This window comes from Citrus sinensis, chromosome 9 (genome assembly GCF_022201045.2).
Source record: "Citrus sinensis cultivar Valencia sweet orange chromosome 9, DVS_A1.0, whole genome shotgun sequence".
Lineage (NCBI taxonomy): Eukaryota > Viridiplantae > Streptophyta > Magnoliopsida > Sapindales > Rutaceae > Citrus > Citrus sinensis.
The window spans coordinates 24,101,155-24,126,929 of NC_068564.1; the positions used below are offsets into that span (position 1 = coordinate 24,101,155).

The 25,775-nt window shown below is 41.6% G+C and overlaps 2 protein-coding genes across 7 annotated transcripts in view; both read left to right on the forward strand.

Annotated features, from left to right (window-relative positions):
• LOC102621308 (tRNA (guanine(37)-N1)-methyltransferase 1) overlaps positions 1 to 18,052 on the forward strand; it is a 31,683-nt gene extending 13,631 nt beyond the window's left edge. The window contains exons 3-9 of one of the 6 annotated variants that reach the window (XM_052433818.1): positions 15,270 to 15,389; positions 15,497 to 15,663; positions 16,232 to 16,302; positions 16,531 to 16,673; positions 16,795 to 16,906; positions 17,393 to 17,505; positions 17,593 to 18,052. In XM_052433818.1, coding sequence (XP_052289778.1) covers positions 15,270 to 15,389; positions 15,497 to 15,663; positions 16,232 to 16,302; positions 16,531 to 16,673; positions 16,795 to 16,906; positions 17,393 to 17,505; positions 17,593 to 17,736 — 870 coding nt within the window. In that variant the 3' untranslated portion in view covers positions 17,737 to 18,052. The remainder of the gene's footprint in view (positions 1 to 15,269; positions 15,390 to 15,496; positions 15,664 to 16,231; positions 16,303 to 16,530; positions 16,674 to 16,794; positions 16,907 to 17,392; positions 17,506 to 17,592) is intronic. The other 5 variants (XM_052433822.1, XM_052433823.1, XM_052433821.1 and 2 more) reach the window with 5 other exon arrangements.
• A 4,030-nt stretch (positions 18,053 to 22,082) lies between these two features.
• Positions 22,083 to 23,948, forward strand: LOC102621039 (protein SPOROCYTELESS). Its single transcript, XM_052433862.1, has 3 exons — positions 22,083 to 22,805; positions 23,294 to 23,449; positions 23,600 to 23,948. The coding sequence occupies exons 1-3, from the start codon at positions 22,266 to 22,268 to the stop codon at positions 23,846 to 23,848; spliced, it is 945 nt and encodes a 314-aa protein (XP_052289822.1). The 5' UTR covers positions 22,083 to 22,265; the 3' UTR covers positions 23,849 to 23,948.
• The last annotated feature ends 1,827 nt before the right edge of the window (positions 23,949 to 25,775 follow it).

Consider the following 25,775-nt stretch of genomic DNA (forward strand, 5'->3'; position numbering starts at 1 on the left):
TATAATTATTGGAAGTGTATATTATAATTTCACTGAAATGCTTAATACGTATCCAAAAATTACCCCAACAACCACAAAAAATAGCTTAATACGTATCCAAAAATTACCCCAACAACCACAAAAAAATTATCCCAACAACCACAATACATTCTCAAAATCAAACCTCAGGAAAGGTATCCAAAAATTACCCTGACAACCACAAAAAATTACGCCAACAACTACAAACCAAAAGAAACTTAAAAAATCTGCCGGTCCGGTGGAATCCGCTTCTTGTCCTGGATCTTAGCCTTGAAATTGTCAAATCTTGATCCCATCCAGAATTTTTTCCTGAATAATAAATTAGGACAAAAAAAAGGATATTCCCATCCCATTCCGATTAAAATTTCGAATCTCAATCAGGACTCTGAATGTTTCAGGATGATTTGAGTTTGTTGTCATATGCTGCAAATCCTTATAAACGACATATCATACACCTTTGACCCACATGTCCAATTTCTTTGACTTATCAAATCGACTCGTCAAATGCATATTGCCGATATGTCAAATCTCTATCCTTCATCAAATCAATTTGTCATATGTTTTTGGAAATCTAAATTTGAGCTTCACTTTATAACATAGTCAGGTATTCCAAATCTTAATTGGGAGTTTCAAACATCTTAAATAGTGAATCAAGGTAAAATCAACCCGAATAATAAATCGGAACAAAAAATTACCAAGTCCCATATCGATTAGGACGGGATCCCAAATTTTGATCGGGATACAAAAAATTTAACCATCTTTAATTAAGTTTATAAAACTATTTGAATCCAACTACTCTTGAACCTCTTTTATTTTTATTTTTTTTATACAACTCTTGAAACCCTTTTATTCATTAAACCGTAGTGGAAATTCAAAAGCCATTATTTTTCTTGTTACATGTCTAATATCCCAAATATAGCCATAATAGTGACACATTCGTCTTCATTTATAATTTTTCCTGTCCCAACATTCACAAATTTAGGAGGGTAAATTTTTTTACTACTGTTCATCATTTGTTAATTCAAGTTTTTATATAAAATATAAAGATTAAAAAATCTTATCAAATTATTCGTTAGATTTTGATGTGATGTTCTTGGTTTGGAAAAAGTTTCACTGGCAATACATGTATGTAAATCAAAGAATAATAACTACCAATACTTAAGATTTAATCGAAACTCGATAAATTTATTTGAACCCATAAAACTATTGTACCCACTTTTTAATAAATTTTATATTACTAAAATATCACTATAGTATTTGACCATTATGTACATATTTATTAATTTATTAAAAAGATAAATTAAAATTTTTTCTTATCTTTCTATCCAAACACCGTAAATCTTAATCCCCTTCTTCTCAACAATATCACTATCATCTCTTAGGATATTTTTTCGTTTTTTTGTCACCATTTACTTTGCTTATGGAATCACTGTGCTTACTAAAAATAATATCTGCAAAACATAATGCTTGTTTAAATAGCCATGATATTTTTACTCAATGCTATGTTAGATTGTTGACCATTTCAATGGCCTATAACAAGTTGAAAAGAGTAATATGATTGGCCCATGGAATTAACCAATTTTCCCAAACAAATAAAAATAGTGGTGAATGGACAGAAGAAGAATAAGAACGAAAATAAAGAACGATAAATGGCCAGTACTGTTGATGCGGAAATCTGCTCGCCCTTGGACCGACCAGATTCTGTCACCAACGTTTGTGTTATCAACTGTCACTCGAACCACTGGGGTTGGAATTGTTGATGCGGGATTCCGGTTCTCCTCGTTCTACGGCCAGGATTTCTGCCCGATCAACTTCTTCACGACCAGAAGGTCTTCTCGTGAGGCTTCTTCTCCAGAGGTTCCTGCGCACACAGACAAGTCAGAGTACGCCGGTTGTTTTCCCGGCGCAAACCCTCCGACGCTCAAGTCAGATATGAAGGTTCCGGGAGCGCTTGCCACAGATCTTATGGCTTTTTCGTGGTTTTCTCTTCTTTTGAATTTCTTTTTTAATCTCAAAAATGCTAACCCTTTTACCTTCGTTGGCTACCTTTTTATAGGCTTCCCCTGAATCCCAGTCTTCCGCTTTTTTCGAGACAGTATGGGACTCTGACTGCTGCGTTATCGGCAAACGCGGGATCTTGCGTGTTACGCCACGGTTCTGGGGAAAGCGTGGCTGTCGTGGTTATGTGAGATCTTGCGTGTTATGCCACGGTTCTGGGGAAAGCGTGGCTGTCATGGTTCTGTGAGATCTTGCGTGTTACGCCACGGTTCTGGGAAAAGCGTGGCTGTCGTACCTAGATTCTCGGGCTGGGGAGCCCGTCTTGCCGACTGCCGTCGACCGGGTCTCCTCGCCTCTCGACCTCTAGCCGGAATGGCCTTATGCTTCTTACAGGAAATTGGCCTCAGGGATGACGTGCTTGTGGGTGAGCAGGATATTTCTGCTCCTGTTCCCCCGCGCACCAGGCTTTTACGGGACATACCGGTTCGCAGAACTCTGCCATCAGATATCTGCTCACCATGCCTGGTCTCGTCGACGTATTTCTCCCAAACACCGGTCCCCCAGTTTCTGGTGTTGGGTAATGTAGTGGACCAACAGTAGAAACTCGTTAGTACTCGTTCGCGTGGGATTGGAAAAGGCTGCCAAGAGTCATGTCGCATTTAATTGCGGACGAGGTGACGTGGCGGAGATCCCCCCCTCCATTTGAATTTCAAACCGACGGTTATGAGACCCTCGGGATTCGGTGCCGTTAAATGCTGCCAACCCAAGAGTCCGTCCTCATTAGGAAAACCAAATCCTCTCGAACGGCATATTCATTATTCACTCCGTCTCCGTCTCTGTCTCTCTGGCAAAGAAGTTCCGGCATAAAAGGCCTCCATCTCTGACTTTCGCCGACTGAACCATTACTTCAGGTATTTCTTCTATCTCCTTGGTCTCGGATAGTTATAGATAATTTCTCTTCTCTTCTGTTTGGGTAGTAGTTGGTGGTAGTGTGGTTAGAGCTTAGGGAATGTCGAAGGGTAAGGAGAAAGTCGTTGAGATTGATGACGACGAACTAAGTTTCCTGCCCGGTCTGCTCACTGATCCTGCTTTTGACCCCGGGATCCCCTTAGAACCCATCAAATTTAGTGTCGGGACTAGTGCTAGGAGGATGTCCCCCCAAACGACTTCCACGAGCGGAAGCGATGGCGAGGAGGGACCTTCTGGCTCTGAGGACACCTTAAGTGAGAGTGGGGAAAGTGACTCTGGTGAGGTGTCTCCATCTGGAACATCACGACCAGAAGAGCGGGGTACAGTAGGAGGCAGAGCCTTGTCACGCGATTATGCCATTGATTACATGACTTGCACGACCTTGTTTGATGAGCTCAATGACCTCCGGCTTAGGTATAGCATTCCTGGTGAGATACCTCTCAAGGTCCCAGGAAAGAAGGATGCTCCCAGCCGGCCTCCTAGGGGATACGTTACCCTGTTTCTAGAGAGCTTTAAGTACGGGCCGAGGTGTCCCTTGCAACCCTACTTTGCCCGGATACTTAACGGACTAAATCTAGCTCCTGGTCAGCTGAATCCCAACGGGTGGAGAGTGCTCTCTGGTCTGTTCATCTTGTGGGACAGATGTTGCCAAAGCGAGCCCACGGTTGATGAGGTGAAGCACCTGTACCAGCTAAAGAGCAGCCCCAAAGATGCCGGCTGGTACTACTTCCAATCTAGCACCAAGAGCCGGAAACCCATAACCGATCTTCCGACCGGTGGTGGTGGGGCTTGGAAGAGGAAATTCTTTTTTGCTGGGGGTCCTTGGGGTCAAGTTGCACAAATAGACGGGAAGGATTGTCGCGTCCCACCCCGTTTCACGGTCCCAGGTTGCCTGCTCGCTCTAGATGTCTTGCATCCATAATTGTTCTTGCTTTATTGGCTTGTCTCTAACCAAGTGTCTGTTTGTGTTGTAGTTTCTTGGGGTGTCCACTTCCCGCTCGAACCTGACCAGCTCAAACGGGTCGAGGCTGTACTAGCCAATTCCTGCTCGAGCCGAGAACTGTTAACTACATACAACTTGCTCGAGTCCCGCTTGATACTTCCTGGCCATAGGATGGAGGACGCTGTGATTGGGGCTCTGACCCGAAAACGTTCCCGACTCCCAACTACGAAGAGGGACCAGAGTAAGGATGCCCCTGCCGCGAAGCGGGCCAACATCATGCAGCAGGTCCCACCCTTGAAGATTTTACCTCCTGCTCTTGTAAAAGTCGGGGAAGCTACTGGAGCAGCCACAGGTCCTGTTTCCTCTTCTCCTCCTGTCGGGCCTCGATCTCGCTTACCTGACAGCCGAGCAGAACACCTGGTCCCGTATCTCAATGAGTTAACTAAACTCGTGAGCAAGAAGGATCTGGAGGACTTTGATGGCCGCACCTTGGGTGAGCTGGTGGGGGCCATGCAGCATAGCGCTTTCCACCTCAGCTGCATGACCACCTATTACAAGGCTAAGGTTGGCCGCTACGACCGGAAGATGAAGGAGGATATTCAATCGGCGACGACCAGAGCTGACGTTGCCGAGAAGAAAGCAGGGGAGCTGAATCTTGAGAATCTGAAGCTGATAGAGCAAGAATCACTTGCTCAAGCCAAAGCCATTTCCCTCGAGGAGGAGCTTACCAAGGTCAAGGAGGATCTGCAAAGGCAGAAGGCTACGTATGAGGCTCAGCTCGAATCCCTCCGCGACTCCCACCGAGCTCAGGTCGAGAACTTGGAGAGGGAGGCTGACCACCAGTACGACCAGGGACTTCGGCATTCCTATCGTTGCATCATGGCCGTCCTTGGGAAGCAACACCCTGATCTGAAGATGGACGACCTTGCAGCTGGTGTTGCTCAACATATGGACGAGGAGGCGGCCAAGGAAGATGCCGATGGGGTAGAGCCGATCGTGGTCGAGGAGGAAGATTCTCCTCCTCGTCCAGTCCCTGCTGATGTTGGCGAGGCGAGCACCCCCCCGGACGCAACTGGTGGTGCCCCTCATGCACCTGTGGAGGTCCAGCCAACCGATGCTGCCGGTCCTACTGATCCACCATCTTCTTGATATATCTATTGTATTGTAATGAACAATGTTCATGAAGATTGTCCCCTCTGTTAGTTATTAACAAATTAATAAAAATGGTTTTTGATTACTTTCTTGTGCTGTAAGTGTGAATTAATTTTCGGTTGAGAATCTGCTTGTCTTTGTCTGGACGAGCAGGTTCCGGCTTGGCTCATGGTTTTGCCACAAGCCTTTGGGGATTCTTCAATGCCTGGGATTCGGCCCGCCTTCGCGCGGTCGAGCAGACCCTGGCACGCTTGGCTTCTGCCTCGCCCTAAAACAGGCTTCGAGACTTTGTCGAGCCTTTGCATGCCTTGGATTCTTCGAGGATTGGGATTCTGCTCGCCTTCTCGTGGCCGAGCAGATCCTAGCATGCTTGGCTTCTGCCTCGCCCTAAAACAGGCTTTGAGACTTTGTCCAGCCTTTGCACGCCTTGGATTATTTCTTCAAAGCTCGGGATTCTGCTAGCCTTCTCGTGGCCGAGCAGATCCTGGCATGCTTGGCTTCTGTCTCGCCATAAGATAGGCTTTGAGACTTGATGAGCCTTTGCATGCCTTGGATTATTTCTTCAAAGCTTGGGATTCTACTAGCCTTCTCGTGGCCGAGCAGATCCTGGCATGCTTGGCTTCTGTCTCGCCATAAGACAGGCTTTGAGACTTGATGAGCCTTTGCATGCCTTGGATTCTTCGAGGATTGGGATTCTGCTCGCCTTCTCGTGGCCGAGCATATCCTGGCATGCTTGGCTTCTGCCTCGCCCTAAAACAGGCTTTGAGACTTTGTCCAGCCTTTGCACGCCTTGGATTATTTCTTCAAAGCTCGGGATTCTGCTAGCCTTCTCGTGGCCGAGCAGATCCTGGCATGCTTGGCTTCTGTCTCGCCATAAGACAGGCTTTGAGACTTGATGAGCCTTTGCATGCCTTGGGTAATTTCCTCGGTTTCAAGCGAAAGAAATTCCTCGACGTTCTATTAATGGCCGGATTCGACTTACATGAAATTGTTTGGACATAAAGCGTGAAAGATAAACGACAATGAACATGAGCAAAAATAGCTTTCAAATGTCAACAAGTCTCACTAGAAGTATTTTCGGAGGTGTGCTGCGTTCCATGGGCGTTTCACCTCGTGGCCGTCCGTGCGAACCAGCTTGTAAGCTCCGGGTCCCGCTATCTGCTTGACTCGGTATGACCCTTCCCAATTCGGTCCCAGCACTCCTTGAGTCGAATCTTTGGTGCTCTGATTCACTTTTCTCAGTACCCAGTCTCCGACCCCGAATTACCGTATGTTCACCTTCTGGTTATAATATCGAGCAACCCTCTGTTGGTAAATGACTGATCGCTCGGCTGCGTGCTCCCTCCTTTCCGTTAGCAGATCAAGATTCAAACACATCTGCTCGTCGTTCTCCTGCTCATTGAAATGACCTGTCCGGTGTGTGGTCGTCCCTATCTCAGCCGGCACGACCGCTTCATGTCCGAAAGCCAAAGCGAACGGTGTCTCCCCAGTTGCGGTTTTGTGGGTTGTTCTGTATGCCCATAGCACACCTGACAGCTCGTCAACCCACGCACCCTTTTTTGCTCCAAGCCTGGTTTTCAAAAGTCTCTTGATGGTCTTGTTGGCTGCTTCTACTTGTCCATTTGATTGAGGGTGAGCAGGCGAGCAATACTTCAGCTCTATCCCGAGGTTCTGGCAGAATTCCCTGAAGCTGTGATTATCGAACTGCCTGCCATTGTCCGTTACCAAGGCATAAGGGATCCCGTATCGACAGACCAGGTTTCTCCACACGAAGTCTGTTGTTTTCTTCTCTGTGATCCTGCTAAGGGCTTCTACCTCTACCCACTTCGTGAAGTAATCTTTAGCAACTATTGCATGTGTTGCAGCTCCTCGTGCCTTTGGCAATGGGCCGATCAGATCAATTCCCCATTGAGCAAATGGCCAGGGGGAGGTCATGGAGGTGAGCTTCTCTGGTGGTTGGTTAGAGAAATTTGCAAAACTCTGGCAGCTTACACAACTCCTGGTCTTTTCTTGGGCATCCTGGTGCATTGTCGGCCAGAAATATCCCTGCCTTAGAACCTTGTGGGCCAGGGATCTCCCGCCAGAATGATTTCCGCAAATTCCTTCATGTACTTCTCTCAGTACGTAATCCGCGTCGTCCTCATCCAGACACCGAAGGAACGGTAGTGTATATCCTCGCCGATACAGTACCCCATCAATCATCGTGTATCTCGAGGCCTGGGCTCTAATCTTGCGAGCTTGCAGCTTATCTGGTGGTAATACCCCGTCTCTAAGGTATGAAACTATCGGGTCCCTCCACGAGCGTTTTTGTTCTATCTGTAACACCCCCAAATTCTGATCGATACTCGGGCTGGACTTCACCTCCAGAGGGACCGACTTGGGCATTTTTGGGTCGGCTACTGCTGCCATCTTAGCCAAAATGTCTGCTCGACTATTCTGCTCCCTGGGGATTTGTATCACCTCCACGGTTTCGAACTTCCCCATCATCTGCCTGACTATCTTCAGGTACTGCTCCATCTTCTCCTCCCTTGGTTGGAATCTTTCACTGACATGATTCGCAACCAACTGGGAATCAGTTCTGATCTTAACTTTGTCTGCTTTCACGGCCTTAGCCAATTCCAGACCTGCTATCAAGGCTTCATACTCTGCCTGGTTATTCGTAGCTGCAAATTCCAACTTTATAGCATAAGAGATCTCCTCCCCCTCGGGGCCCTCCAAGACAATCCCTGCTCCTGAACCCCGCTCCCCTGATGACCCATCCACAGACACCTGCCATACTTGAGTTTCATCATTGCCTATAACCGCATCTTGTTGATCTAAGCATACTTCGGGCTCTGTGAATTCAGCTATGAAATCGGCCATTGCCTGGGCTTTTATCGCTGCGCGGGGTTTATAATCTATGTCGAACTCGCTCAGCTCTACAGCCCACTTGACGAGCCGACCAGAGGCATCTGGCTTGTGCAGAGTCTGACGCAATGGCTGGTTTGTTATTACCGAGACCGGGAATGCTTGAAAATATGGCCTCAACTTCCGAGCAGCAACCACAAGGGCAAGTGCCCATTTCTCCAACGGCGGGTATCTGGTCTCAGCGTCGAGCAGGGCCTTGCTGGTGTAGTATATCGGATACTGAACTCCTTCTTCCTCTCTCACCAGAACAGAACTGGCGGCCCGATCCGATATCGCCAAATACAGATATAACTTGTCCCCATCCCTTGGTGTGGACAGCAGCGGAGCTTGCTGCAAGTATTGCTTCAAGTTCCGGAAGGCTTCCTCGCATTCTGGGGTCCATTCTGTTTTCTTTCCCCTCCTTATCACTTGAAAGAATGGCTGACACTTATCTGTAGCCTTGGATATGAATCTGCTCAACGCCGCCAACCTCCCCGTGAGGCTTTGCATCTCCTTCAGGTTACGAGGAGACGTCATTTGCACAATCGCCTGGATTTTCTCGGGATTTGCTTCAATCCCTCTATGGCTCACCATGAACCCAAGGAATTTCCCCGACTCGACCCCAAAAGCACACTTCTCCGGGTTGAGCTTCATCTTATACTTCCTCAAAAGCTCGAATGTCTCCTCGAGGTGTCTGACATGTTCCTTCGGGATCTTGGACTTGGTGATCATGTCATCCACGTACACCTCCATGGTTTTCCCAATCAACGGCTTAAAGACTTTGTTCACCAGCCTTTGATAGGTGGCCCCAGCATTTTTGAGACCGAACGGCATTACCCTGTAACAGAACAAACCTTGGTTAGTGATGAAAGTCGTGCTCTCCTCATCCTGCTCGTACATGGGGATCTGGTTGTATCCCGAGAACGCGTCCATGAAGCTAAGCAAACCATGTCCAGCCGTTGAATCTACTAGCTGATCGATATTTGGTAAAGGGAAGCTGTCTTTTGGGCACGCCTTATTGAGGTCTGTGAAATCCACACACATCCTCCACTTGCCGTTTGCCTTCTTTACCAGCACCACATTCGATATCCACTCAGGGTAACTGACTTCCCGAATGAACCCTGCTCTCAAGAGCTTCTCCACCTCGCCATTTATAGCCTCATACCTCTCCTGGTTGAAGCACCTCCTCTTCTGCCTTACTGCCCGAGCACCTTTTTTTATTGCCAGCTTATGACATGCTACTTCAGGGTCAATCACTGGCATGTCTTCATGTGTCCAAGCAAACACATCAGCATGAGCCTCTAAGCATTTCACCAACTCCTGCTTTTGCTCTCTCTTAAGTCTCGACCCGATTCTGATCGTCTTTCCCGGGTTCTCTGGTCCCAGGCTTACTGTTTCCAGATCCTCAACAGGTTCTTGTCTGCCCTTCTTGTTTTCCACTCGGGTATCGAGGGATGTTATCTGCATTGCTTCCCTTGCTGCCGAGGAGTAGTAGCTTCTTGCGATCCTCTGGTCTCCTCGTACCACTCCTACTACCCCATTCACCCGGTACTTCAGAGCCAGATAATGGCTGGACAACACCGCTTTGCTCATCCTTAAAAATGGCCGACCTAGGATCATCTGGTAAGGACTTTCTTCATCTACTACGACAAAGTCCAGTATCATTGTTCTTTCTGTCGGGGAGCTCCCAATTGTGATAGGCAGCTCGACCACGCCCAGAGGGACCAGCTTCCCTCCTCCGAACCCCTTCAAGGAGGTATTGGTGTATTCCAACTTCCGGTCGACTATTCCCATCTCTTCCAGGGTTGACTTAAATAACACATCAACTGAGCTCCCCGTATCAATCAGTATCCGATCAAACTCCTTACTAGCGACAGTAGCCTTGATGACTAGAGCATCCTCGTGGGGGTATAGAATCCCTTCCTCATCCTCATCCGTCCACATGATCGGCACTTGCCTGACTCTTGTTCGTTTGGCTGCTGGGGTGCTGAAGAGTACCTCTTTACTGGTCATGGCGTACCTAGCATAATTTTTTCTCGATCTGTTGGAATCTCCGGCCAATGTTGGGCCCCCAGCTATCATCCTTACTGCGGGCTACTCGCGCCTCAAGTTTCTACCACTCTGCTCCCCTTCACCTGTTGTGGCCTCCATCGGGAAGGTCCCATCTATAAACTCGTCCAGGTACCGATTTCTCACCAAATCTTCGACCTGGGTCTTGAGATCTCTACACTCTGCTGTGGTATGGCCATGAGTGCCATGGAACTTACAATAACGTCCTCTATCCCTCCTGTTGGGTAGCTTTGTTATTGGTGTAGGGGGGTGCAGCAGCCCTCGATCCTTTATGGCCTCGTACACCTCATCCAGGGACATCTTCAAGGAAGTGTACCGCCCATAGTCCGGGTTCTGGTCGATCAGGTGCACTGCTCTTTCTTTGTTTGCCCCGCTCTGAGTTGGGGGCGGTGGAAGTACTTCTGGTCTACTCGCTCTGCTATCGTGGGGAATACCACCAGATGCCGACTCATGCCTTCTCCAAGGCTCCCTAGCTGGGGAACGAGGAGGTTGCGCCCTGCTGCGCTGATACTGTGGTGGCCTCTGATGAGGCTGGTAAGCAGTCACCCGACCTCCTGCTCCACCACCGGAGGCCTGGTGGTCCCTCCTCCTGATCGGCCCATTCCCCGGTAATGCTTTCTTCTCTTTCCTCCCCAACCCTTCTAACTGGTCTGTCTTAATCCCTGCAGCCTTCTCCTCTTCAATCTCGATGTCTCTCTTAGCCTGTTCGTATGCGGCTGCATACGTTTGAATCGCTGGGCTTCTCAGATTGTACCACAGCCTTCCTATCTTCACCCCTTCCTTCAATCCCCTTAACGCCTGAGGGTGGTTGAAGGCCCCCAAGTCGAGGACAGCCCGATGAAACCTCTTGATGAATTCCCGAAGGGTTTCTTGCTCCCCCTGTTTCATGCTTTTCAGCTCCATCATATCATCCTCCGGTGCCATTGCCCCACTAAACTGCTCCGCGAATTCCTGGCACATCTGCTCGAAGGTTTTAATGCTGCCCCGAGGAAGTTTCCTGTACCATTCTCGTGCACGTCCCTCAAGGGAGAGTGGGAACACCCTGCACCTTTGGGATCGAGATAATCCTTGTACCCCGGTTATGTCGTTGAAGCGCTCTATGTGCACCAGCGGATCAGTTCTTCCCGAGTATCTGAGGTCTGGGAGGCGGAAATCTCTCGGAATAACTGCCCTCATGATCTCTGCTGCGAGCGGTGATTCTCTGTCCAGCATTATCCTCCAACCAGGGGCTCTGTTCCTTCCTTGCATGTCGTCAATTATCTGTGCTAGTCTGCGCACTTCCTCCTCCAGCTGCACTGCACGACCAGGGTCACGTGCTGCAACTTGATCCCGCTCTTGCTCTACATCATGCACGTGTTGCCTCAACTCTGTTTCCTCCGCATTCACCACCCCGTCGTCCTCGTCACTAGTCTGTCTTGCCGGGGACTGCTCTCGTTCTCTATGAAATTCTCCCCGCAGAGGTACGTTACCCCTCTCACCACCGAATCTCCCGGTGGTTTGACTTCTCCCCGCACTATCGGGACCTGGTGCCACTCCACCGCCTCTCACCCTTCCCTCTTGGGTTACCCCTCGCTCGTTCCGCAGCTCATGCAGGATGGTTGTCAAGGTTTCCATCTGCTTTTCCATCCGTTCCATCCGGTCGAACATGACTTTTTCCCGTGCCTCACTGACTATCTCCCTCAGCGTCACGGAATCGTTAAGCCTCCTATCACCCCCTTGTGCACTACTTCCTCCTGTCTCCATCGCTTTTCACTTGCTTCACCCCTCTCCTTGCTATCAACAAAAGCTTTTTGCTCTGTTCCCCACAGACGGCGCCAAAATGTTGATGCGGAAATCTGCTCGCCCTTGGACCGACCAGATTCTGTCACCAACGTTTGTGTTATCAACTGTCACTCGAACCACTGGGGTTGGAATTGTTGATGCGGGATTCCGGTTCTCCTCGTTCTACGGCCAGGATTTCTGCCCGATCAACTTCTTCACGACCAGAAGGTCTTCTCGTGAGGCTTCTTCTCCAGAGGTTCCTACGCACACAGACAAGTCAGAGTACGCCGGTTGTTTTCCCGGCGCAAACCCTCCGACGCTCAAGTCAGATATGAAGGTTCCGGGAGCGCTTGCCACAGATCTTATGGCTTTTTCGTGGTTTTCTCTTCTTTTGAATTTCTTTGTTAATCTCAAAAATGCTAACCCTTTTACCTTCGTTGGCTACCTTTTTATAGGCTTCTCCTGAATCCCAATCTTCCGCTTTTTTCGAGACAGTATGGGACTCTGACTGCTGCGTTATGAGCAAACGCGGGATCTTGCGTGTTACGCCACGGTTCTGGGGAAAGCGTGGCTGTCGTGGTTCTGTGAGATCTTGCGTGTTACGCCACGGTTCTGGGGAAAGCGTGGCTGTCGTGGTTCTGTGAGATCTTGCGTGTTACGCCACGGTTCTGGGAAAAACGTGGCTGTCGTACCTAGATTCTCGGGCTGGGGAGCCCGTTTTACCGACTGCCGTCGACCGGGTCTCCTCGCCTCTCGACCTCTAGCCGGAATGGCCTTATGCTTCTTACAGGAAATTGGCCTCGGGGATGACGTGCTTGTGGGTGAGCAGGATATTTCTTCTCCTGTTCCCCCGCTCCCCCGCGCACCAGGCTTTTACGGGACATACCGGTTCGCAGAACTCTGCCATCAGATATCTGCTCACCATGCCTGGTCTCGTCGACGTATTTCTCCCAAACAAGTACGTTTCAAGATAAAACTAAAATGGAGTAACAAAGATATAATTAGGGTTAATTTTGGGATATTAAAGTATTTGCAGGGGGGTTTTTTATTTAAATATACCTCATTTGTCCTTAAATGCCAAATCTATACCCCATTACATACATATACCTCTTAAAAGTGTAAAAAGTCAAAAATAACCTTAAAAAATCATTTATTTACGTTTACTTCCTCTCTCATGAACACAACCAAAGTCGAGTATACTCGATTTTTTACCTGACTTAATTAAAAGAAAAATTTTCATTTCAATTTAAGTCGAGTATTCTCAACCAATTACCGAACTTCAATGAAAAGTCAAGAATTTTTGCTGAATGAATATTGGGTAAGGTTAAATTAAAGTTGGGTATTCTTGACTCTTTACTCGACTTACTTGAAAAAATCGAGAATTTTTCAGATAATTTTTTATTTCAATTGAAGTCGAGTATTCTCGACTATTTACCAGACTAACATGAAAAAGTCGAGAATTTATGCTGAATTACTAATTGTGTATGGTTTGGTTGAAGTCGAGTATTCTCGACCATTTACCCGACTTCGAGGAGTTGGGTTTAGTTTTATGAGGATTTAGTTGTGGTTATTTTTGTACTTTCTCTAGTTTTTTAGAGTATATATGTGTAAAATTTAAGAGTGTTATAATTTTAGATATATATTGGGTATTTTGAAGGGAATGGGGTACATTCCCCACAATTCTCCCTTTGCAGGGTAAAAGTTTTAAATTAATGATTCGATAATGGGTAAATTAGGAAAATGGGTGTTAAGAGGAATTTGATGGTTTAATATATAAAAAAATTAAAAAATTCTTTTATTTTAAAAGAAAAACTTCCAACAAATTTTTTAAAAGAATGAGAGACCAAAGTAGGCTTGAAGTGTTAAGTTTTCCAGTTAGAAATTAAATCGTGGGTTCGTTAAGTTTAGGAATTTAGCGAGGATTTCGCGGCCGAGGAGGAAGAAGAGGAAGGAAAAGAAGGAGGGTAAGGAGGGAAATGGGAGGAAGGGGGAGCTTTATGTGGTGGAGGTTGTTGAGGAAGAGAGAAAGGAAATGAGTGGATTGTTGGGGGATGAGTTTAGAGGAGGAGAGAAATGGAGAGGATCAACAAGGTTGTTGCTTTTGGACGAGGAGTTCGTCGATAAGAATGTTTTGCGTTTTCATATATTAGCTCTAGCAAAACATTATATTCACTGTTTGGGATTTTATTCAAAACACATTCAGGTACTTAATATTGTCTGTTACTTTGGAAAGCTGCTTTTAGATGGCAAGCATGAACATTCCTTGATTTTTAGTGAGGCGTGCTATGTTATAACGTTCAATAGCGAACATGGCAAATGGAAAACTACATGCCTGGATGTTATGCCCTTTTTGTTTCCTGGCATAAAATTTTTATGTTTCTTTGGTCTCTGTGCTTTATTTGTTATGCTAAATCATTGTTTTGTGGTGAAGTACTGAGGTTTAATTGGTTTTTCATGCCATTATCTGAAATCAGTTAGATTTAATGAGTATCCCTTATTTGTTCAATAGTCAAATTGCATCTTATACTATCATCTATTCTTCAGGTTGTACTCAAAGAAGATACCAGAGAAAATACAACACCAACTTTGGAGCTTGTCAAATGTAGGCTGACATTGTTTTATGATTATTGGCAGATGAATTAGGTATTTTATTTGACTATTCCTGTGTGTATTTATATGTTATTCTTGATATGTTTTTCCTTGCTTTTTCTTGTTCCACTTTTCTTTTGGGTTTGCAAATTATTCTATGGCATTGTTGTCAGTTTATTCAAATGAGTTCACTTCTTGATACCTGTTAAAAAGGAATAAAAGAAAAGGAAATGCAAATATAGTACATTACCTCCTTTGAAGGAGATTAGCAGACACCCTTAAGTTATGTCCTCAATTAACTTCCAGGTGTTTTGCATGGGGATTTCTTCTTATTCATTGTATTACCTGACTTCATTGTTTTTCCAATGTTCTTTTCTTCATACAGCTCTGACATTAACAATCTCAATTTAATTACTCTGTTGTTGCTTAGGCGACGTTATCTGTGAATCATTTAGTAATAAAAATTTGGTTGTCAACCTGCAAAGCAGCATCTTAGGATTTTAAAGCTGGTAAGCAATGCACTTGGTAAAACATACACTTTTGTGTCTGATTTAAAAAATAAAATACAAATAATTGATCAGCTTTGAATTAGCTTATGTTTATTTCCAGTTTCACATTTGTAATCCTATTGACTTTATTTTGGTATCAGTTTCTTTCAAAAAATGAACTAAACTGGGCTATGACAGAATTTCTCTATAGATTGCAGCCTTTGCTTTCACTTAGGATGGCTCTTAAATACTCTGTCTCACCCTCCATCCCCTGCAGTGGTTCTACTGTTGGGAAGGTTTATCATTGGTCGCACCTCTATGGTAGGGGCACTGAATGCTTTCAGCTGGAAGTTTGTAATGTTGACGAGGCTTTTGACTTCCATAGTTACGTGCAGATATTGGAGGCCTTGCTACCAAAGGGTATGATCATCCCTTCAGCTTTTGAAACAGTTGGGCATATAGCACATCTAAACCTGAGAGAAGAACATCAACCATTCAAGTATCTTATAGCAAAGGTGCTAAGACATAGTAATATTATTCTATCCATTTTGACTATGTACTGCACGTTTGACATGTGAAATTAAATTAAAGGTGCCATTGTTTTTCTTTCTTTCTTTCTCAGGTAGTACTGGATAAAAATAAGCCAAAAATACAAACAGTTGTGAATAAAATTGATGCCATTCATATTGACTACAGAACCATGCAGCTTGAGGTTCTAGCTGGAAACAATTCCCTTGTCACTATGCTGGTTGAGAATGGATTGCGATTTAATGTTGATTTAGCGACAGTGTATGTTCTTCTTCCTTTCGGGCTATTGAAAAATTCAGCTGAACTTTTGTAGTTACTTCTTTCCCTAGCGAGTAATAATATGATTAAATGGCTCAAAATTGCAGTGCTTTCTTTTAAATCGCTATTTTGATCTGAAAGCAGGAATTTATGACCTTCCTTAACTTAGGCACTTGAAAATATGTGCTAATTTGAAATGATACAATCATAGCTATTTCGTCATTTATCTCTTTTGAGGTCTATTTGTTTGACACAATGTGTTGACAAAATGTTTTGTCATGATAATTTTAAGCAGAGAGCACAAGGCTAACATTTTGTAGTCCCTAATTTAATTATAATTCTGTAACCATCTGTAGAATGATCTTGTACATAGCATATCGTGCAGTAGAAACATGAACCTATGAAACTGTATAAACGTTTCAGATTCTTCATAACTCTTTAAGTGAAGTAACGTGAATGTGTCTCTTATATAAATTTCTCTTAACAAGAACCTCTACTATCAAACTTAACCAGTGCAGCAGAGGTTTAAAGAAATTTTTTTTTTCCTCTCTTTTCTTTTTTCCCTGTGCAGATATTGGAATTCAAAGCTAGCAACTGAACGACAAAGGCTTTTGAGTGGATTCAATTTCAAAGATGTTGTTTGTATGTTTGTATATTGACATTTTTTTTTTTGTTCACCTATAGTCCTTCCTTGCTTTGGTTATACTTCCATTTGGGCATTTTTTTTAAATTGTTATATTATTATTTTTTGGCTGCCATGATCTCCATCACCTATCTCGGAAGAGGCCATAATTTGTTGGCAGATATTGTTGGAAACCCTTTAGGGAGATGCTTACATGTGTGAATCTTTGTTTTTTGTTCAAATGACAGGTGATGTTTTTGCTGGTGTTGGTCCTATCTCTATACCTGCAGCAAAGATTGTCAAACGTGTATATGCTAATGACCTGAACCCTTATGCAGTCGACTATTTGGAAAGAAATAGTGTCCTCAATAAGCTTGAGAAAAAGATTGAGGTATGATTAAAACACTTTTGTATGGGTATCATGGTGTGGTGGTCCATTTTTTTGTTAATTATAGAAAGAAACCATGTCCTATTACTGCTTAGAATGTGACATCATGTATGTTGATATGTAGGTCTTTAACATGGATGGAAGGAGGTTCATTGATGCTATGTTTGCAAGCCAAAAAGCTCATAAAATTACCCAAGTGGTTATGAATTTGCCAAATGATGCTACAGAGTTTCTAGGTATGCCACTATGTTCTATCAGTGATTTTGCTTATTTCTTCCCTTCAATGGATTAATAGTTAATCATATAATTTGATTATTCCTCTCAGTTACAATTTATATTGACAAAATATATTCTGTTGCACGTCACTTGTTATTGAACTTCATAGGTGTTTTAATTTCGAGTTTGTCATCAAGAACTGACTAATATGTGCAGTGAATTATGGGATTTAGTCTATGTTCCTGTTGGTTAAGCATGTAATTCTGAGTTGAACAAGGTGAAAAGTATCAAGTGTGTGAAGTTTCTGACGTTCAAGTTACAGAAATTTAATTTTGAAAATGACAAGGCAGCATTCTGGACATTAATAACTAGGGAAGTCATTATTAGCTATAACTGTTGCGGTGGAAAGTGATGAGTATGGTTGTTGACTCTAAATTTAATGGATTGTGATGTCAATGATATCGGACTATTTTGTGTGAAACTTTGACCCCACATTTCATGGGCAGATGCATTCAGAGGAATCTACAGAGATAGGCCCGAAGATGTAAAATTCACCTTTCCGAAGACTCATGTTTATGGATTCTCTAAAGCCCGAGATCCAGAGTTTGATTTTCACGAGGTTTAGTACTGAATTTTCCCTCATATGTTTGTGAATTAATGGAATGTTGGGTTTATATGTATTCCTTTTTTTATTGTTTCATTGCAGCGCATAAGAATTGCTCTTGCGGAGGTTGCAGTTAATGTAGAAATGCGAAGGGTACGCCTTGTCGCTCCAGGAAAATGGATGTTATTTGCATCATTTGTCCTCCCTGAGAGTGTAGTATTTGCAAGAAGATCACCCAATACATAAGTAGTTCAAGTTAAAGCCAAGCCGTGTCATTAGCTAATATTAAATTCATTCGATTATAGAATTATGAATTTCTTTTATTTCATAGTTTTATTTATTTACTTGTTCCCTTCTTCGGAAGAATTGCAAATGACGCTATGAGAACCCATAAGGAAGGTGAAGAAACGTTTTGCCATATAGGTGGCCTGTTTCCTTGTTTATTTCCTAGTATACTGCTACCTATTGGATCAACTTTTTTTTTTTCATGGTGGTTTTTTGCCTTGTACTTTAAAAAAAAAAAGGCAATGACAAGAGTTATAAAAGTGTAGTTAAGGCTTTATCTCCTTTTTTGTTATCTACAAATCATTATGAGACCTGCTTGATGTTTTTATTAATTGGTTTTCCAAATAACTATGAAAGCTCTGTTCCACAATATGGGACTATAAATATTAGATCATTTTGAGTTTGAGTTGCTGGGTACTGTTTTTTCTTGTTTAATGTCTCATTCTTGAAGTTGCTAGGGCTTTCTTAAGGGTGCGTTTGAAATTGAAGTTGGGCAGCTGTATCTTAAAATGTACAGCACTAAAGTATTTGGTAAACACTAGTTGTTGTAGCTTGGAAGATATGTTAATATGATTTTTTACTTATATGATGAAAAATCTATTACATATTTAATAATTTTGTCAAAATTATTATTTAAATTTTATATTTATTACATATTATTAATTTTTGTTTCATAGTTACAGATTTTATATTTACTACAACACCTCAATTCAAAACAGGACATAAGCATATTTAGGTCTTTTTTGGGATTAAGGTTAGGCAGCTTCAGTTTTTAAACGACAACACTAAATTATTCCGTAAACACTAACTACTTTATTTTAGAAGTTATGTTGATATAATTTTTCACTTGTATGATAAAGAATCTCTTATATCTTTAATAGTTTTGTCAAAATTATCATTTAAAAATTATATTTAATACATAATATTATCTTCTGGTTTATAATTACATCTTTTTTTCCACAACAGTTGTAATTTAAAAGTTATAGTATCTCAAACCCAAATAGGACTTTATTATCGGGGTTAAGATTTTGTGTATTCGCATTTTCTGTGGGAGACATTTTCTGGAGAATGCTAAATGGCTTGGGTGATTATATTAGTAATAATCAATCAATCACAAAGATAAAGGAGGTTTTGAAGTCATGGTTGATGAAATAACAAGAGGGAAGGGTAAAGAAGATGAAATGCCTAATGATATTTTGTTTTCGATTTACTATGATGTGGTCCAACAAAATGAGTTGTGTTCAAAATCAGAAGCCCAGACATGTTACAGACATATCTTGCTTTCATGTCTGAAACTTTGTTTTGTACTGAGTTTTATCTTTCTGCCGTACAACACCAGAACACAACACAGCACAACTAAACTAACAGATGATGGTGACCTTTTTCATGCATCAATTACACCAATGTGTGCATAAATGCCAAACAAACACCCAAATACTTGTTGCACAGGCTGGCCCTTTTTGCCTTCGGACGGCCCAGATCAGTCCCCACTATCATACGCGCGCAAACACACGCAGTTGATCCTGCCCCTCCATAAAATCATTACAGTGAGGCAGTAGCGTGTAGTTGTTATGTGATACTTGCCCTGGGGGCAAAATTGGAATGGATAGTGGGGGGGTGATCAAAGAGAAAGCGAGAGGAAATCTCAGTTCAGATTGTGATCTAAACTATAATGTTGCTATCTTTCTCTTTCTCATTCTCTCTGTGGTCCATGCACAATAATTATGATGATGAGTTTTTGGGGCTGTTGTTTATAAATGGAGATGTGAGAGGGAGAGGGGATCTTTTGCTATTTTATCTGAAAATAGTTACATCTTTCACAAGTTGCATAAAGCCAAAGATAACAGTTGCTCTAACTTCTGGTTTCCTTTTAGCAATCTCACTAGGAATCAACAACAACATCAAAAACTACATTGCTTCTCCCTTCCCACTCTCCCATTTGATTTACACCCCCATGAGCTCACATAGTCACATATAATTAACTTTGCAACAAGCATATTACTGTTGTATTAATCAGTAACTCTTGGCCTCAATGCCTCGTTTTAGAGATTTTAACGTAAAAAATTTACAAAAAATATAAATGAAATTGTTTTCATATGTACCCCATGGTTTTTTTTTTTTTTCATGAAAGAATTGTATAGGCATATTGCTTTATTTTTGTTAGTCCCTTATTATTGTTATCGTTGTTACATGGACAAAAAATGAAAGAAATAAAGGAGAGTAAACAAAAAGATAATGCCCAAATCCCCAAAAAATCCAATAATACTTACCCATGCAGGGCACAATCTGCTTTCAGAAACCAAGAATCCTTCCGTGTCTCTCCCAACACCGCAATTACGCATCCATCTCACACGTGCCAAACCTGCTCACCCACAAACATCAAGTTACAAGCCGCCCCACGGCCATCAACACATCCATTTCAAGTACAATATGGGGACCTCATGCTCACTGTCCACGTGGCAGAGGGACCACGGGAGCTTGGGTACCGCCCATCAATATTTTCATTATGAGATTCTTCGTCTACTTCTTCTTCAATTCGATTCAATTCATAGGTTTTTAATTCAAGCCGCTGGCTTGCAAAGATAATTCTTTGCTATAAATTGCGTAGTCTAGAGAGATGTTCGATGGCTAAAGAAGAATGGAAACTTTGAGCCTTTTGTGCTTACGTGGCTGATTTTTATTTGTCGAACTTGTTTGAGGACGGCGCTAGTCAGCTACACCCGATATCACGCCTTTTGTTGGGGGGGGGGGGGGGGGGAAGAATATGAGATCTTCTTAATTCACCCGAATCACATTGATACACATTGGTTTAATCACGCCATTTTGATTTTGTAGCACAATATTTTGGTGCTACACTTGTTTGATGACACGGTCTCATTTGATTGATCACATTCACGCTTTCTAGTTCCTCTCTTTGATACACCATGTCTTAGTTGTGCGTTAATTTTTGCCAGCATTTATGAATTTTGGATAATTTTATGCAATTTTAAACGATGATAATATAATGAGCGTATTTTGCATTATATGTAAGACTTGACAAGAACTTTTGAATATGCATGTGAGTTGTGACTATGTTAGGGCAACGATAATATCGATAGAGACACTTGATATGTATATACAGACCGGAGAGATTCGATTTTGGGGTTCATCGTGGTCTCGCAACAACTCTCCCATGAATAGTTTGACTACTTACTATGTTGCCGAGTGAAAAGACTTAATTAACTACAGAAAACTTTATAAGAATGGTGCATGGATGTGACATTATGTGTTTTTAGTCGTTTCTTGTTGAAAAAAAAAAGATTACATGAAACGTTGTTATAATTTGATGGACCCACGGGTATTAACGTACGTGACATGAAAAGAGAATATATCTTACATATGTTTGATTCTTTTGATGTTTTAAAGTTGTTTAACCAATTGACAACTTTTGTCTCACTATGTATTAAAAATGTATGTATTTTTAGTTCATCGTCTCATGAGGATATTAAGTGCAAGATCATATGCATTTAATAACATATCTATACAAAATTTTGAAGCATTAATCACATTAATTAAACATTAATAATCTTTTTAAAGTCCAAAATTTTACTTACACAGACATTCCGGTTTAAAGAAGAAATTGCCATTTTAGAAGGCACCACATGGAGTCGGCATTTTATAGATATTTCCATTAGTGGGAAGCCATCATTGCAAAGCCTTCACATCTTCATCACCAAATCTTACCCTCTATGATTGCACCAATCCATAGGATAGGACCACAAAACAAGATTATCAACCCCCCTCCACAACAAATATCATATGATCAGACGATCATGACCGTTAAAAATTTGCATCAATCAATGTGCACGACTAAAAGAAACGAAAAAAAAAAATGATTTTTTGGTAATTGTAATCTTAAAACTGACAGTGCCCCTACAATTTGCCTGCTTTGCTTATTTGAACACCCACACCTCTCAATAGGTTCACGCCCTTTGGTTGTACAGATCATTCCTGGTAGAATTAGTAATTCAACTAAAATATTGACACGTGTCCGTGGGTGCCATTCTATAGTTCTCCTTCCTCACTCTCTCCCACGGGCGCGTGTCATAAACAATCCCCACTTTCCTCAATTTTATTGGACCGTGGAAAGCACTCGCTTGCCTTTAATTTCTTTCACCGGAAATGCTAGGTGGTATTTTTCAGTCCCGTTTTACTGTTGCCATGCAAACTCTATCGGGATTGTATTGAGATGAAATCAAAAAGAGACAAAGGGAAGTGCTTTTTGGAAGCAATAAAAACATGTTTGGAGAAATCAATTTTATTTATTTTTCACTTTAAAAAGAACAAAACAAAAACATAGAACACAAACATACGCTATACAAATACAAAGCAAACACAGAGAGAGAGAGAGAGAAAGACATACAGTGATAGTTCTGTATCTCTATCTCTTGATTAATTAATAAAACTCATCTTTTTGATTCACTTGATCTTCAAAAGAAACATTTTCTCAAATGGAAAAATACAAAGCAACAATGTCTTGTACTGTATGTGATCATCATCATGAAGCTGCTGCCGCTGCTGCTGCTTCAGGAGTTAATATTGTGAAGAGTGGCAGAGGAAGAAAGCCAAGCAACAAAGCGAATGCTCAGAAGAAGCAGAAGAAGACACCGCAGAGAGGAATGGGAGTGGCTCAACTTGAGCGTTTAAGGCAACAAGAAATGCCCCCACCCACACCCAGTATTCAAAATGGTCACTTGCAGTCCCACATGCCCTTTCCAGAGCCGATTCCGAGTGTTCCGGTGCTGCACGGTGCTGGGCACTACGGTATGCCGTCCGTTGTTGTTGGAAATGGATTGTTGAGTCCTCTGGAAGAGAGCCGAGTCTTGCATAGTGGTGGCGGTGGCAGGTCGGGTCAAGTTTTGATGAGTAAAAATCTTGTTGGGCTTGGGACCTCGAAAGAGCTCTCTTCAATGCCAAAGAACATGCATGTGCATCATCACCAGCAGCCATGGGGAGTCTTGCCTCAACAGCATTGTGATATTTGCCTAAAGGTAACATCTTTTCTGTTGGTTTTTTTTTCTTGAGTTTTTGTTTATTTGATCTTGTGTTATGTATACATAAGTTGTTTGGTTCTTGAGAAAAAGTTTGACAAAAAGTAATGAGATGAAAAGTTTTTTGCTTTTCATTAATCTCTCTCTGTCTCTTAATCTTTTCTTTTGTTATGTGATTTGTTTCTAGTATTAACTTTTTTTTTTCTTTTTGATGAAATTTCAACTTGAAAAAAACTGATTGTTGTTCTAAAATTCATGTATATATTTTCATGTACCAAGTGCTTGAAAAAGTTATTAAGAGAGTGAGGAACGTTATTTTTGTTCTTTTCCTACTTCTTACAAGTGATCACACGATATGGTTGTTTGTAAATAAGTGCTTATTAATTTTATTCTTTTATTTTTCCCTAGAAGAAGCGCTTATTAATTTTATTCTTTTATTTTTCCCTAGAAGAAGCGCTTATTAATTTTATTCTTTTATTTTTCCCTAGAAGAAGCGCTTCCATGGGGAGAATATGGGATTTCCTGGATTAATCAATCCAACAAACACCTTTAACTTCTATGAAGGGATGAATGTTTATGGTGCTAGAGCTGCAAGAAGTGCTTTTTATGCTGGCCAATATCATGACAATAATTTTCAGAACCAGGTTAATCTTTAAGCATAAAGCAATATGAGTGCAGTACAATATGTATCTACTGGTCCAACTGATAATTCATTATTAATTTTTATGATGACACGATTCTTCATTGATTTTTTGACCGTTTTGTGTTAAACTGGGGGGTTTTTCTGTAATTAGGGCACACAAGCGGTTTTGATTCACAGAAACGGTAACTCAATGGGCAGAAATGTTCCAAGGGAGTATGAATTTTTCCCAGGGAAAGGTGGCAAAAGCACATCTTCCAAGGACTTGGAATTTCCTTTGGAAGAAGCTTCAGTTGCAGTGCATGGTGAAGCTTCTTGGTTCACACCTACTGCTTATTACAGTGATAGTAATGCATGTGGACCTTCTAATTCTATTGATTTGTCCCTCAAACTTTCAGTGTAGATGCAAGGCAAAGTTTCTGTTTTCAGCTTTTGTTTTGCTTCGTATACTTGGGTGTAATATATTAAACCAGAACCCAAATCACAGCTTTAATTTTGGCTTTCCCTTTTGTTGTTAAACTAATGTGATCATGATCTGCATCAAAATAGTCCAATATTTTGTTGTAATTTTTGTTGAATTAATATTCTTTCTTTCTCTCTCCCTCCCTCCCCCCAAGATTGTGTCAGTTATAAACAGGTTTAATCTTATGAGTTTTAATGATAGTGTCATAATTTCTCATATGATCTAATCTAGTGCTCTAATGAATCTTTTCAGGTTGTGTGGCTTAAAAGCTGAATTCAATGCTTATTGATTTAATTGTTATTAGGCAGCAGGCCCTCTGGATTGTAGCTATGTAAGATTGTAACCTATGTCTGCTAGAAATTTCTTAACTGATGAAAACTCTTTGGTCTTTGAACCCCAATTATATGATAAAGTATTAACTAATGTGCTGCATTATACCGCTAACACTTTTGTTGTAAAACACTTTGTGTCTAATAAGAAGTCCAAGAAATGCAATGCATGAAATCTTCGTATACTACACTTATAATCTTTTATTATCAATGATTAAATTTTTATCTCATTTAGATGAGCTCAATTAAATATGATCATGAACTCTCTCTAGTAGGCTGGGAGAGCAGCAGGAAGGAGCTGTTTGTTTTGCCATACATCTGCCAAAACCCTAGCTAGCTTTAGCTTTAGCTCTCTCTCTCCTTCTATCACACAGCCTGTCTGTCTACATGTCTGTTCTCTCTTAATTGTTTATACTAGAAACTAGGAAGAGGGGGTTTCTCTCTTAATTGTTTTCACTAGAAACTAGGGAGAGGGGATTTCCCTAATGGAGTCACTTGCCATCTTTTGTGGACTGCAAAACAACTTGAGCATCTCTGCTTTCTGTTTGTGGGAGTCAAGCAACTTTTTAACAAGTGCTTTATTAAAAAACGTGAAGAGGGTACATAAAAAAGCAAGATTTTAAAGACTTCAGAGAGGCCAGTAAAGAATTTAAAGTGTATAAATTATACAACCTTACTGAAAGCAGCAGCTCAGTGGTTTTTATTTATTTATTTATTTGTTTTATTTTTTATTTTTTTGGCTGCTGCTTCTGCTTATGAGCACACAAGCCCCAGCAGCAGCAAAAGCAAAAGTAGCAGGCGGGCAAAGGGCAAAAACAAAAACAGCACAGACACAGTACAAATCTGTAATAATAAGTATAAATATGCAGGTGAAGGGACTGAGAGTCTGCTGTTGTATCAGTAGAAGTAAGGCTGTGGGGCTGTGTGTTGTGAAACTTTTTGTAACTCCATTTTGATTGGATACTCAGTCATAAGCACATCCTTTTCATTACCAGCTTTTACTATTCTCTACATCTTTCTTTCTATTTTTATTTATTTATCATAACATTATGGATAGATAGATAATTGTTATAAAAATTTAAAATTTATTATGATTAAACATGATTTGAACATTACGGATAGATGATGAATTGACAAATATAATTTGAAAATTTACTGTCCGCGATGCCATAAGCTCTGCAAAAAATGGTACGATTTGGTTAAATTAAAGAGTTTGATGCAAAAGTTAGCTGTTTGATATCTTTATTGCACGTATATAATATTATAATTTGATAACGGACATGTTAATTTCCCCCAATATTTAAATATTATATAAATACTTATTTTGTAAAATTTATTCAAATTATATTTATTTGGGATGTAAATAAAACTTATCTCTTATAATTCAGAAAAAAAAAGAAATTAAACAAATGATTTGAGGGAGATATTGAGTAAAAACGTTTGAGAAATAAATTTTAGTTTTTATTGATTTCTTTCACATGTTATAATGGTGGATTGGTTAGAATATGTATGACAGATAAAAATAACCAACATTTTGT

What these genes read in the sequence shown, in the direction of transcription:
- LOC102621039 (XM_052433862.1), top strand. Translation starts at nt 22,266, where the DNA reads ATGGAAAAATACAAAGCAACAATGTCTTGTACTGTATGTGATCATCAT. An exon ending in ATTGTGATATTTGCCTAAAG is followed by an intron (nt 22,806 to 23,293) that starts GTAACATCTTTT and finishes ATTTTTCCCTAG; the next exon opens with AAGAAGCGCTTCCATGGGGA. An exon ending in ACAATAATTTTCAGAACCAG is followed by an intron (nt 23,450 to 23,599) that starts GTTAATCTTTAA and finishes TTCTGTAATTAG; the next exon opens with GGCACACAAGCGGTTTTGAT.